The 12,572-nt window shown below is 38.7% G+C and overlaps 1 protein-coding gene across 4 annotated transcripts in view; it reads right to left on the minus strand.

Annotated features, from left to right (window-relative positions):
• SPMIP2 (sperm microtubule inner protein 2) overlaps positions 1-12,219 on the minus strand; it is a 117,702-nt gene extending 105,483 nt beyond the window's left edge. For all 4 annotated transcript variants that reach the window (XR_014068853.1, XR_014068854.1, XM_081541729.1 and 1 more), the window contains exon 1: positions 12,037-12,219. Coding sequence is in view for 2 of the 4 variants with exons in the window: in XM_081541729.1 (XP_081397855.1) it covers positions 12,037-12,100 (64 nt within the window). In the remaining 2 variants the exon portion in view is untranslated. The remainder of the gene's footprint in view (positions 1-12,036) is intronic.
• Between the last annotated feature and the right edge of the window lie 353 nt (positions 12,220-12,572).

A 12,572-nucleotide genomic window follows, 5' to 3' on the forward strand; every position in this document is an offset into this window, starting at 1 on the left:
AAAAAAAAACAACGGTTGTGAGCTGAGACTTCTGTTCTAACTAGAGGCCAGTTAGACCTCCAGCCTTGGAGGAACTGTGACTTTCCAGGGACAGAGGAGGAATAGTTCCTGCTGCCCGAGGGGCTATGTGTGTCCCACAAGGTGTCATGTCAAGAATCTGGGGCTTTCTGCATTCATAAATGTCTTGACAAGTGGTTCTTCTATACATTACATTACAAGAATAAGTGTCCTAACTCTGGAACTGGTTAGTTCAGCGTGCCCTGCAGGGATGTCTTAGTATTGCTTGTGGAAAGTGGATGTGGCTCCCATTTCCAGGCACACCAAGTCTCCCTGTTCCTAAGTGGCCCCCGCCCTCCCCCAACTGTGTACTGGGGAGCGTCCATTGTTGTCTAGTAAACCTGGGAAGTGCTGCACTCATCCGACCCACTTGGGGTTCCTGGCTCTGCCTCCGGTCCCCCCCCTCCATTCCCAGGCAGGTCCCTTGACCAACAAGAATGAGGCTTGGAAATAAACCCGAGCTCGCCTTTCCTCCTCCAGAAGCTTTCCTCAGGCTCCCAAGTCCTCATCAGGGAAAGTCAGTCCTGCTCAGCCCCGGCTTGGAAATGGGGTGCTGGAGCTCCTTGCCAGGTCTGTGCAGTTCAACCCCGGATACAGAACTTCCTCCTCTCAAATGACTGCCTCTCCTGCAATTCTGTAGTTTCCAGAAATTATTTCCTAATTTTAGAAAGTGCTGCCTCAGAGAAATGATTTGACCACTGTCAGTGTTTCGAGGTCACTTTCAGACCGCTGCTATTCTTAAAGTGAAAGTGAAGTCACTCAGTCTTGTCCGACTCTTTGCGACCCCATGGACTGTAGCCTGCCAGGTTCCGCTGTCTGTGGGGATTCTCCAGGCAAGAATACTGGAGTGGTTTGCCATTTCCTTCTCCAGAAGCACCATTATTCTTAAAGGAATGGGTAATCTTCTACCTGTCTGGGACTCTTCCCTGGGGTGTAATTGTTAAAGATGATACCTGTGGGTACTTTCCCGGCAGCACAGTGGATACGAATCTGCCTGCCAGTGCAGGGGATATGGGTTTGATCCCTGGTCCGGGAAGATTCTATGTGCCGTGGAGCAAATAAGCCCATGTACCTAGAGCCTGTACTCCACAACAGGAGAGGCCACTGCAATGAGAAGCCTGAGCCCGCCACAACTGGAGAAAGCCTGAGCAAAGCAATGAAGACCCAGTGCAACCAAATAAAAATAAGTAAAATAAATAAACGAGTGACTGAAAAAAAAAAAGATACCTGTGGTCAAAAGGGCCTTTTAGTAGGAGCTGTGAAAGGTTCCACCTTTTCTGAGATAACTGCTAGCCACTGGGGCTAGTAACATAGCAGGCACTTCACCCTTTATCACCTGCTGAGAAGCACAATTCACTAGCATCTGCCACAGCGGGCTTCCTCCTGCAGGGGAGGAGGGAAAAGCGGAGGGATGCACGACTCAAGGGAGACAGACAAAGAGAAAGACTTTACACTCAGAGCCCCCAGGGTGACCTTTCCATCCTTTCTGACCACAAAATGACGGGTCGTTTTCCTAACCAAGATCCTGGGAATTCATGCAGTTTAAGGAAGAATGCCAAAATCTGCTACTCTATATTATGCAACATTGTAAATCAATCGATACTTCTGTAAAATTAGTTAATTAATTAATTTTGTAAAAACCTACCATTCTCCCACAACATTGTTGTAATGCAACTTGCTTTCCTTGGTATTATTTAGATCAGGTTTATAGGAAGATACAAAAGGCCAATAGTTAGCAGCTTGAAAATGTGTATGTGTGTGAACTCTAAGTATTAGCACCACAAATAACTTCCTGTTCTGAGCCTTTAGCCAGCAGCTGACTAGTTTATATCACTAGTAATCTGTGATAATAGATTATAGGGACAGTGGTCTAAGTACTCTGTGTGCATTGACTCACTTAAAACTCCTAGCAGCCCTATAAAGTAGATATTAATATTGCTGTTTTACAGATGATATAAATGAGGCACAGCGAGATCAATACCTAGTCCAAGGTCACAACAGTGACTAGAGGGGCCAGAAGGGTTCAGGTCCTTGCTGTTCAAGGTGTGGTCCCTGTCTCCTGACAGCTTAATAGAAATGCAGGCTCTCAAGCCTGGAATCAGAAATCTACATTTTAACAAGGCTTCCCAGGTGATTCACATGCACATTGAAGTTTAAAAACCATGAGCTTAGATAGTCTTGGATTTTTTTCTCTCTGTGCCCATTAAAAATTCACTTATGGCTTAAGACTTCAGGAAATAATGTGTACTTGGCTGCTTTAGTATAAAAAAAATAGGATTGTAAGATGATTTTTGAGTCCTCTCCAAGATCTTCTCAAGAAAATAGCATACATTATTTTTTAAGTCCAAAAAGTTATTGAATTCTTATTATATCAGGCATTCTCATTTCATTAAATCATCATAGAATATGTCATGAAATAGATACTGTGCTGTGATTAGTTGCTCAGTCGTGCCGGATTCTGTGTGACCCCATGGACTGTAGCCCACCAGGCTCCTCTGTCCATGAGGATTCTCTGGGCAAGAATAGTGGAGTGGGTTGCCATGCCCTCCTCCAGGGGATCTTTGCAACCCAGGGATAGAACTCAGGTCTCCAGCATTGCAGGCAGATTCTTTACTGTGAGCCACCAGAGAAGCCCAAGAATACTGGAATGGGTAGTCTATACCTTCTCCAGGGGACTTCCTGACCTGAAATAGTTACTACTAGCCTCAAATTACAGATGAGAAGACTTGGGCAGAAGTGTTAAGAAGAAAAGACAATGAAGGACTGTGAGAGAGAATTTGCAAATGATGCAACCAACAATATACAAACTGTTCATATAGCTCAATATAAAGAAAAATAAAGAACCCAATTAAAGAATGGGCAGAAGACCTAAATAGACAATTCTCTAAAGAAGATACACAGAAGGCCAACAAGCGTAAGAATAGATGCTCAACATCACTAACTATTAGAGAAATGCAAATCAAATCTATAGCCATCATCAAAAAATCTACAAACAATAAATGCTGACGAGGGTGTGGAGAGAAGAGCACCCTCCTATACTGTTGGAGGAAATGTAAATTTGTACAGCCACTATGGAGAACAGTATGGAGTTTCCTTAAAAAACTAAAAATAGAGCTACCATATGATCCAGCAATACTACACCTGGAAATATGTCTGGAAAAGAGGAAAACTCTAATTCAAAAAGTACTTGTACCCCAATGCTCATTGCAGCACTGTGTACAAAAGCCAAGACACGGAAACATCAGTGGAGGAACAGACAAAGAAGATGTGGTACATATTTACAATGGAATACTACTCAGCCAAAAGAGGAAGGAAATAATGCCATTCGCAGCAACATGGATGGATCTAGAGATTACTGTACCAAGTGAAGCAAGTCAAAGGTGAATCATATGATATCACTTATATGTGAAATCTAAAAAAAAAAAAAGATACAAATGACGTTATTTACAAAACAGACTAACCAATGTAGAAAAAAACATGGTTACTAAAGGTGAGGGGAGTAGGGGAAGGGATAAATTAGGAGGTTAAGATTAACATATACACACTCCTATGTATAAAATAGGCTTCCCTGGTGGCTCAGTGGTAAAGAATCCACCTGCCAATGCAGGAGACATGGGTTTGATCCCTGGGTTGAGAAGATACCCAGGAGAAGGAAATGGGAACCTATTCCAGTATTCTTGACTGGGGAATCCCATGGAGAGAGGACCCTGGCAGGCTACAGTCCATGGAGTTGCAAAAGAGTCAGACACAACTTAGTGACTAAACAACATATGTAAAATAGATAACCAATAATGACCTACTGTATAGCTCAGGGAGCTATACTCAATATTCTGTAATAACCTATATGGGAAAAGAATCTGAAGAGGAATGTATACATATGTGTAACTCAATCACTTTGCTGTACAACTGAAACTAACACACCATTGTTAATCAATTATGCTCCAATAAAAAGAAAGAAAGAAAAAAGGTTAGGAGGAGTGAGGACATGACAGCTCCATTGACAGCTCTGCTTCTTGAAACAAGCTCCTCATGTTGATTTCCTAGCAGGTGGCACAGTGAACCATCCACTAATCTTTGACGAAATAGTTACTCTTTTCAAACCCTGTCTCCAAAACACAAAACATTTTTTACTTAATCCTGAGCACAGTTCTCCATCATTTAAGGTAGTGATATTAATGCAACCTAAGAGAGTATCAACTCGGGAAAATTAAGCCAAAGCACAGAAAACCAAATCAGCTCTTCTTTAGTTCATGCCATAGAGTTGTGTATTGTCTAAAAAACAAAACAAAAAACTAGAGTATGAGACAAAGCTTGCCCTTAGAAGTTTTCTTCCAAGGGCTTGGTTTAGATGCTTTTCAGAGTGATGCCAGCCACTCAATTTTTTTTTTCTGGAAATCACATTGGTGATGATTCACCTGGCCAATTATTTAAGGTAGGATTTATTTGAAACTGCTGTCACTTGTAGATAAATTTTGATTCAGGCAAATCACATGCTACAATTACAGAATAAAATGCAGATTAGCCAACAAAATGTGTCAGGCCCATTAAAATGTGTAAGCTTTGTCATGAATTAGTTTTTTACAATGTGACATGTTTGCTTCCTGAATTACAATGAGATTTAAGCTGAATTTCCAGGAGGACTGTTTGGTTCTTTCTTCTAATAGGAAACCACTGGCAGTTTTGTATGAAGTCATTTTCTATTTTTAAAACAACTGCATTTGAGACATAACTATGAGTGTGACAGTTTCACAAGGCAAAAAGCGAGGTGAATAAATGGGTCCAAAAACCAAGCTAATGGAGTGAGCTTTTCAAAATCACATACACATTTATGTACTTCTTTCACCACTTATAGCTTCATTCATCATAATGATTTTTGGCCATTTCCTAGAGAGTATTTCCAATTCTAATATATTTCTAACAGAAGTCCCATGGTGGAATTCTGCAATATTCCTGGTTTACATGTACAGATTTTCTGGTAGATCTCTGATGGCTGAATAAATACATTAATATATTTACTTAGTAATCTGGATATAACTTGGGCTTCCTAGGTGGCTCAGTGGTAAAGAATCCACCTGTCAATTCAGGAGATGCAAGAGACATGGGTTCGACCCCTGGGTCAGGAAGATCCCTCGGAGAAGGGAATGGCAACCCAATCCAGTATTCTTGCCTGGGAAATTCCACGAATGGAGGAGCCTGGCGGGCTACAGTCCATAGGATTGCAAAGAATCAGACACAGCTGAGCATGCATGCACCCGCCTGGATACAACGTACATCATTCCTCATACAAACAAGAAGCAGGCCGAGGCTGTCCTCCTTCTGATCAAGACTATGTGACCTTGAGCAGGTCACTCAGTTCTCTGAACCTCAATATTCTCATCTGAAAAATGATAGGTTAAATTAGATTATCTTTTATGGGACCTTTTTAATTTAATATTCCAGAGGAATTATTCCATCAGTCTCTCAATTTGGACCAAGTAGAAATTTATTTTAAAAATCTTAACAGAAAATGTACCTTTTAAAATATAATTTTATAATTTCAAAGCAGCATGGGACCTGGAATTGAGTAAACAAATAGTATCATTTGTTTGCAAACAGATGTAAAAATACATAACCATGCTCTAAGATACTTTAAAATCACTTCAGAATTTTGTTTATGATATTAGTTTTCATAGTAAGGCCATTTTAATGCCAAAATAACTATCTATAAAATCTCTTCACTGTGTAATAAAACTTAGCAAATTGACAATAAAACTTGCATGAAAGAACAAGCAGGAAAATAAAATGTTTCAAAAATCCAGACAATAAAAGTACCCCCCATCAGATTAAACTCACAGTTATCAAAAACATATGGATTCTAAACATAAAAGTGATGTTTGACTTTGGGGGAATTGGTTGGGAAACAATAAAAAGGAACATTTTGGGATGATGAAAATATTCACATTCTTGATCTAAAAAGTAAATGCATTGGTGTGTTCACCTTGTAAAATGTTATCTAGCTGGACACTAGGTGAATGTATTTACTCAAGTATATGTTTCATATTAACTTTTTAAAAAAGTTTTAAAAGTTGGCCCTACTGACACTTTTTTCCACAAGAATCTCTATCCCTTTATTAGTTGTAGAATAAATAAAATCTAAGATCCATCCATCATATCGGAGGCAATTTATTCTCTAATTATGACAGTCAAAAGAAAGGAGTAGGAAACAAAATTTAAGAAAGCACAGGGAGTAGTTTGTGAAGCATCCCATGAGGGATGGTCCTCCATCCCAGCCTCTTCTACCTGACTCCTCAAGGCCTTTGGAACTGGATTTCTGTCTCCTTTTTATGTCACACTACATTCCCAGGACATCTGTGGTGAATATTTAAATAGGAAAATGGGGCAACCTACGATGTTCTAACAAGAACAACAGATTATACGTATCTAGAAGACAAAAAAACATCTTATTCCTGTTCATTTTTGTATCCTCCGAAGCTCATGGCCAACTTTTTAGTATTCAATAAGGATTCAATTTCTATTTGTTACATTCAATTTCAAATATATATGATAAAAATTTAGAATCAAAAATATTTTTTAAAGGGAAAAATATTAAAATTGGGCAGAAAAATAAAACATAATGGGTCAGCAAATTAGTTCGTTAGTGGCAGGACATTAAGTAAATACACATGAATCATCTCGCAGAATAATGGAGTCTCACTAGAAATGAAAGAGATTGAAATTAAAACAATTATAGCTATCAATAAGTATGAGGAGTGTTACACTTATAGCAAAAAGGGGAAATCTGATTTTAAAATTAAATTGAAAGTGCAAGTGTTAGTCGTGTAGTCGTGTCTGACTGTTTGCAATCCCATGGACTGTAGACTGCAGGGCTCCTCTGTTCAGGAAATTCTCCAAGCAAGAATACTGGAGTGGGTTGCCACTCCCTTCTTCATGTGATCTTCCCGACCCAGGGATCAAACCTGAGTCGCCTGCATTGCAGGCAGATTCTTTACCATCTGAGCCACTTGGGAAACCCCAAAATTAAATTAGGCTTTAGTAAAAACTCTATAAAACTTTTTAAAGTGCTCTGAAATTGTCCTCAGAATTTCTGTAAAACTTCTCAGCTATTTTCTCATCCTCTGATAACCCACTTAGTTTTTCTCACATATCAGCATTCAGCATAAATTTTAAAATGATTTCTCATGATATTTGATTGCTTTTTCATTAATTATTAATAGTGACAAAATATTTTCCATGTTTTTATTGCAACTATACAATATTTGATGTAAAGTATGCAGCACATCAACTTTTTATTTGCCTAACCAAAGTTCATACCCACTTACACCAATATCTTTACAAGAACATGAGCTTCTCATTGAGATCAGTTCCAAATTCAGAAAGAAAAGAACTAACTCCCAACAACTTAGAAAGGTCCTAAGTGATGGGTCTTGGAGAAATTTAAATTGTAACCTCTGATCTGCGTATGATGTGTTGACCACAGCAGCATTCAAGCAACAAAATTGCCTGAAGAGTTGGACCTCAAGAACCAGATTCCAATTTTGAAAAACACAGAGGACAGAGGAATACATTATATGACATGACACAAGGCAAATTCAGAATGTTGGGTATTTCTGCTGGATGACAGACCCAGTCTCTGCAACAAGAAAAGAAAGAACACTGTACCAGCTTATTATTGCTGTTGTTCAGTCGCCAAGTCATGTCTGACTCTTTGCGACCCCATGAATTGCAGCACACCCAGGCCTCTCTGTCCTTCACCTTCTCCCAGAATTCACCCAAGTTCATGTCCATTGAATCAGTGATGCCATCAAACCATCTCATCCTGGGCTGCCCTCTTCTCCTTTTGCCTTCAATATTTCCCAGCATCAGGGTCTTTTTCAATGAATCAGCTCTTCAAATCAGGTGGCCAAAGTACTGGAGCTTTGGCTTCAGCATCAGTCCTCCTAAGGGTTGATTTCCCTTAGGATTGACTGGTTTGATCTGCTTGCCATCCAAGGGACTCTCAAGACTCTTATCCAGCATCACAGTTTGAAAACATCAATTCTTCAGCCTTCTTTATGGTCCAACTCTCACATCCATACAAGACTACTGGAAAGATCATAGCTTGGACTATATGAACCTGACTTTGCTTTTCAATATGCTGTCTAGGGTTGTCATAGCCTTTCTTCCAAAAAAGCAACCATCTTCTAATTTCATGGCTGCAGTCACCATCCACAGTGATTTTGGAACCAAAGAAGAGAAAGTCTGTCACTGCTTCCACCTGTACCAGCTTATAGGACATCAAAGGAGAGAACACAACCAGATGAAATGTGTGGATCCATATTTTTACAATCAACTGTAAAAATGCATTTTAGAGGCAATAAGGGAAATATTACCATGGACTAGTTATAACATGCTGTCAGAGGATAGTTTTATATTTTGCTAGATGTGATAATGACAATGTGGCTATGTAAGAATATGTTCATTTTGGGGGGAAAATGCACACTGAAATATGTGGGGCTTCCCATGTGGCTCAGTGGTAAAGAATCCCCCTGCCAATGCAGGAGAGGTAGGAGACTCAGGTTCTATCCCTGGGTCGGGAAGATCCCCTGGAGAAGAAAATGGCCATTCACTCTAGTATTCTTGCCTGGAAAATCCCATAGACAGAGAAGCCTGTCTGTGGGGTCTCAAAGAGTCAGACACGACTGAGCAACTTAGCACGCATGCTTGTGAAATATGCAGGATATAATAGAATATCTGAAATTCACTTTAAAATATTTTAGCAAATGAAAAAGAAAAAAACTATGTGATCAAATGTGGGAAGTTTTTAATAAATTGTTGAATATGAGTGACAGGTAAGTGAAATATGTTCTAAAATATTCATAACAAAAATTTTAAATGTTATAGTCAGAAAGATTGATATATAACTCTCCATTATCAAAAATAAATAACATTGATTTTTAAAACCATTTGCAGACTTTAAATACAAATATATTGTTCATAGTATTTTATACAATCCTCTGAAGTCTCTGGCCCCAATAAGAGTTTGTCTCTTTCATCACCTAATTCCACTCACTGTAAATATACCATGAGAAAATAACAGAGAAGGAAAAATACCCAAAAGTATTCATGCAGCTTTAAAACAGAGGAAATTTGGAATTTAAATATAAAATATAGGAGAACATGAAGTGAATTATTATGCATCAACATAATGTAAAGCCTGAAGCCTATCAAAAGTGATAAGAATTTGAGCTATGTAGATACATGGAACCAAGTACATACTGACACAGATTATAAGAAATTTTAAGGATCATTAAAACTCTTTCATGGTTGCAAGTGACAGAAAAGCCAACCCAGGCTGGCTTAAGGAGAAAAGGAAATCAACTGGCTGATGGAAATGAAAAGTTTAAAAGACAAGAAAATCATCGTAAAATGAATTATAGACAAATGAAAACACAAAACAGTAAAAAATTTTAGAAGAAAACAAGGACAAAAATCTAGGAGATTCTGGATTTGGTGATGAATTTTTAGATACAATATCAAAAGCATAATGAAAGAAAAATTGATTATTAAAACTAAATTAATAAATGTTAAATATTAAAGTGGTTTATTAAAACTAAAACTTGTGCTTTGCTCTGTCAAAGACTATGTTAAGAAAATGAAAAGACAAGCCACAAACCAGGGGAAAATATCTGCAGAACATTTATTTGATGAAAGACTTGTCTCTAAAATATATGCAGAACTGTTAAAACTCAACAATAAGAAAATAAATGATTATTTTATAATAGGCAAACATTATGAACAGACATCACATCAAAGAAGATATTCAGATGGCAAATAAGTATATGATCATTGGCCATTACGGAATTATGAATTAAAACAGCAGTGAAACATAACTACATCTGGTAAGAATGGCTAAACGTGAGAACAGAAAAGACCACCAAATGCTGACATGGGTGCAAAGTAACAGGGACTCTCACTTAACTGCAAGCAAGACCACAAAATGGTACCGCTGCTATGCAAGACAATTTGGCGGTTTCTTTTCTGTTTTGTTGTTGTTGTTGTTGGAATATAGTTGCTTTACAATGTTGTGTTGGTTTCTGCTGCACAACGAAGTGAATCAGCTATATGTATACATATATCCCCTCCCTCTTAACCCTCCCTCCCACTCACACCCACCCCACCCCTCTAGGTCATCACAGAGCACAGAGCTGAGCTCCCTGTGCTATACAGCAGCTTCCCACTAGTTATTTATTTTTTCACACATGGTAGTGTATATATGTCAATCCTTCTCTCCCAGTTCGTCTCACTCTCCCCTTCCTGCCCTGTGTCTACACATCTGTCCTCTATGTGTGCATCTCTATTCCTGCCCTGCAAACAGCTCATCTGTACCATCTTTCTAGATTCCACTCATATGCATTAAGATACGATATTTGTTTTTCTCTTTCTGACTTATTTCAACTTGGCAATTTCTTACAAAGCTAAACAGAGTCTTACCATATGATCCAGCAATCACATTGCTGAGTATGTACCCAATTGATTTGAAAACATATCCATGCAAAAGTCTCATAGAAGTTTTTTTTTTTCCCCAGAATTGCCAAGATGATTAGGTAAACAAATTGTGATACAACCCTACAATGGAAGGCTATTCAGCGATAAAAATAAGTGAACACTCCGGCCATGAAAAGACATGGAGGAAATTTCAATGCATATTTACAAGTGAATGAAACTAATCTGAAAAGGCTACCCACTGTAAGATTCCAGCTCTATGATATCCAGGAAACGGCAAAACTTTAGAGAGAGAAAAAGGATCAGTGGTTGCCAGGAACTCAGTGAGGGAAAAGGGGGGATGTGTAGGTGAAGCACAGGGACATTTAAAGGGTTGAAAAGTAGTGTCGTGGTGGGTACGTGACCTTACGAAGTTGTCAAAACCTGTAGACTTACAGCACAGAGAGCAAACCTTGGTGTACGCAAATTTAAAAAATCATTTAGGAGTCTGGGGGATTTTAGAATAGAATTCAGACAGTGACAGGAGAATAACTGTATTACAAATATATAAACAAGTCTCACTGGAGGGAGTGGGTGAAAGGAGCTGACCTTTAGTAACTTTGACCTTAAGTAACTTTGGAAATGAGCAGAGCCCTAAGCCCAAAGGCAAAAGGAAGGTAAGGAAGCATTGTACTCTAGCTGACAAGTTTTCTTCTTCTGGAGTACTGGTTAGCAATTCTGATATTTGTATACACATATATAGGGCTTCTCTAGTGGCTTAGATGCCTGCAATGTGGGAGATCTGGTGGAAATTGAACAGTTAAATAAATGGGTGGCAAAGAGTGGGAGCTAAGCTTCTCATGATTGCAGTGAGAATTTACAGATAAGCAAGGGATATGCTTAAAAATAGGCTTGTGATTTTAAAATATAAAGGAAATAAGATAAAATGTGACAATTCCTTGCAGAAATCACAAATAGTCATATTCTATCTAACTACATTTAAAAAACTGAAGTATAGTTTATTTACAATGTTTCATTAGTTTGAGGTACACAGCAAAGTGATTCCATTATACATATACATAATTCCACACAGACATACCATCCAACTCATTTAAAGCAAGTTGAAGGAACAAAACGCCAGCCAACATTTTACTAAGCTTACGTCTTGCTCAAATTTTTATCAATCAAATATGTCAAGTTTCTAAAAATACAAGAAACTTAAATCAGTAATAATGAAAATATGATCACTATTGTAATTTGTATTAACATCAAAGCAGCCCCAGTTACACAAAACATAAACTGCATGATATGAAAAAATTCCTAAATTAGTGAGAACAGGACATCACAAATCTCAAGGCAACTCAGCCCAGGCTGAATGCATAGTAAGAGCAGCAGAATCATGTAGAATAAGTGTGTGTGGTTCTTTCATTCTCAAGTCCATTGTCATTTTAGTATCACATAGGTGAGCTATTAAGGAAGCTTCCGTCTCCTTGTGAAAGATACAGAAAAGCCCTTTACCTGTGAACACCATCCGCTTCCCCACTGTGGCTGATACTGGTTCTCGAAAGGTTACACACGCCATGGCCAAGGTTGTAGCTGTGCTACTGGATTTTCTTTCTCAACTTCCTCAGACCAATTTATCTGCACCAGAAAGAGCCAAAGACTCTGCTGTCTCTCCTTTCCCTGTCTCTGACCTGGACTAGGTGGTTGCTAAGGACTCATTATGACGGGAAGGCAGGGTGTTCCTTCTAACACTGTTCAGTATTCCAGCCTCCAGGAACAGACAGACACAGCCGCAGCATCCCCAGGAATGGTGCCCAATCATCTCTTCCCCTTATCTGTCAACATCAAGTCAAGAACAGACCTGTTAGCATACTAGAAATAGAGCAGCCTTATGGCACCCATGACCTGGCAGACTCAGTCAACACCATCTTTCAACATAGCCCCCAAAAATGTTGTGCAGAAGGGTGTTATCACAAAACCAAACAAAAAAATCACAAACTCGTGGTTAAAAGCTTTTGAGGAAACCTGGCTAGATAAAATACAAATAAAAA

This window comes from Giraffa tippelskirchi, chromosome 11, assembly GCF_054371585.1.
Source record: "Giraffa tippelskirchi isolate mGirTip1 chromosome 11, T2T-mGirTip1v1.2.pri, whole genome shotgun sequence".
NCBI lineage: Eukaryota > Metazoa > Chordata > Mammalia > Artiodactyla > Giraffidae > Giraffa > Giraffa tippelskirchi.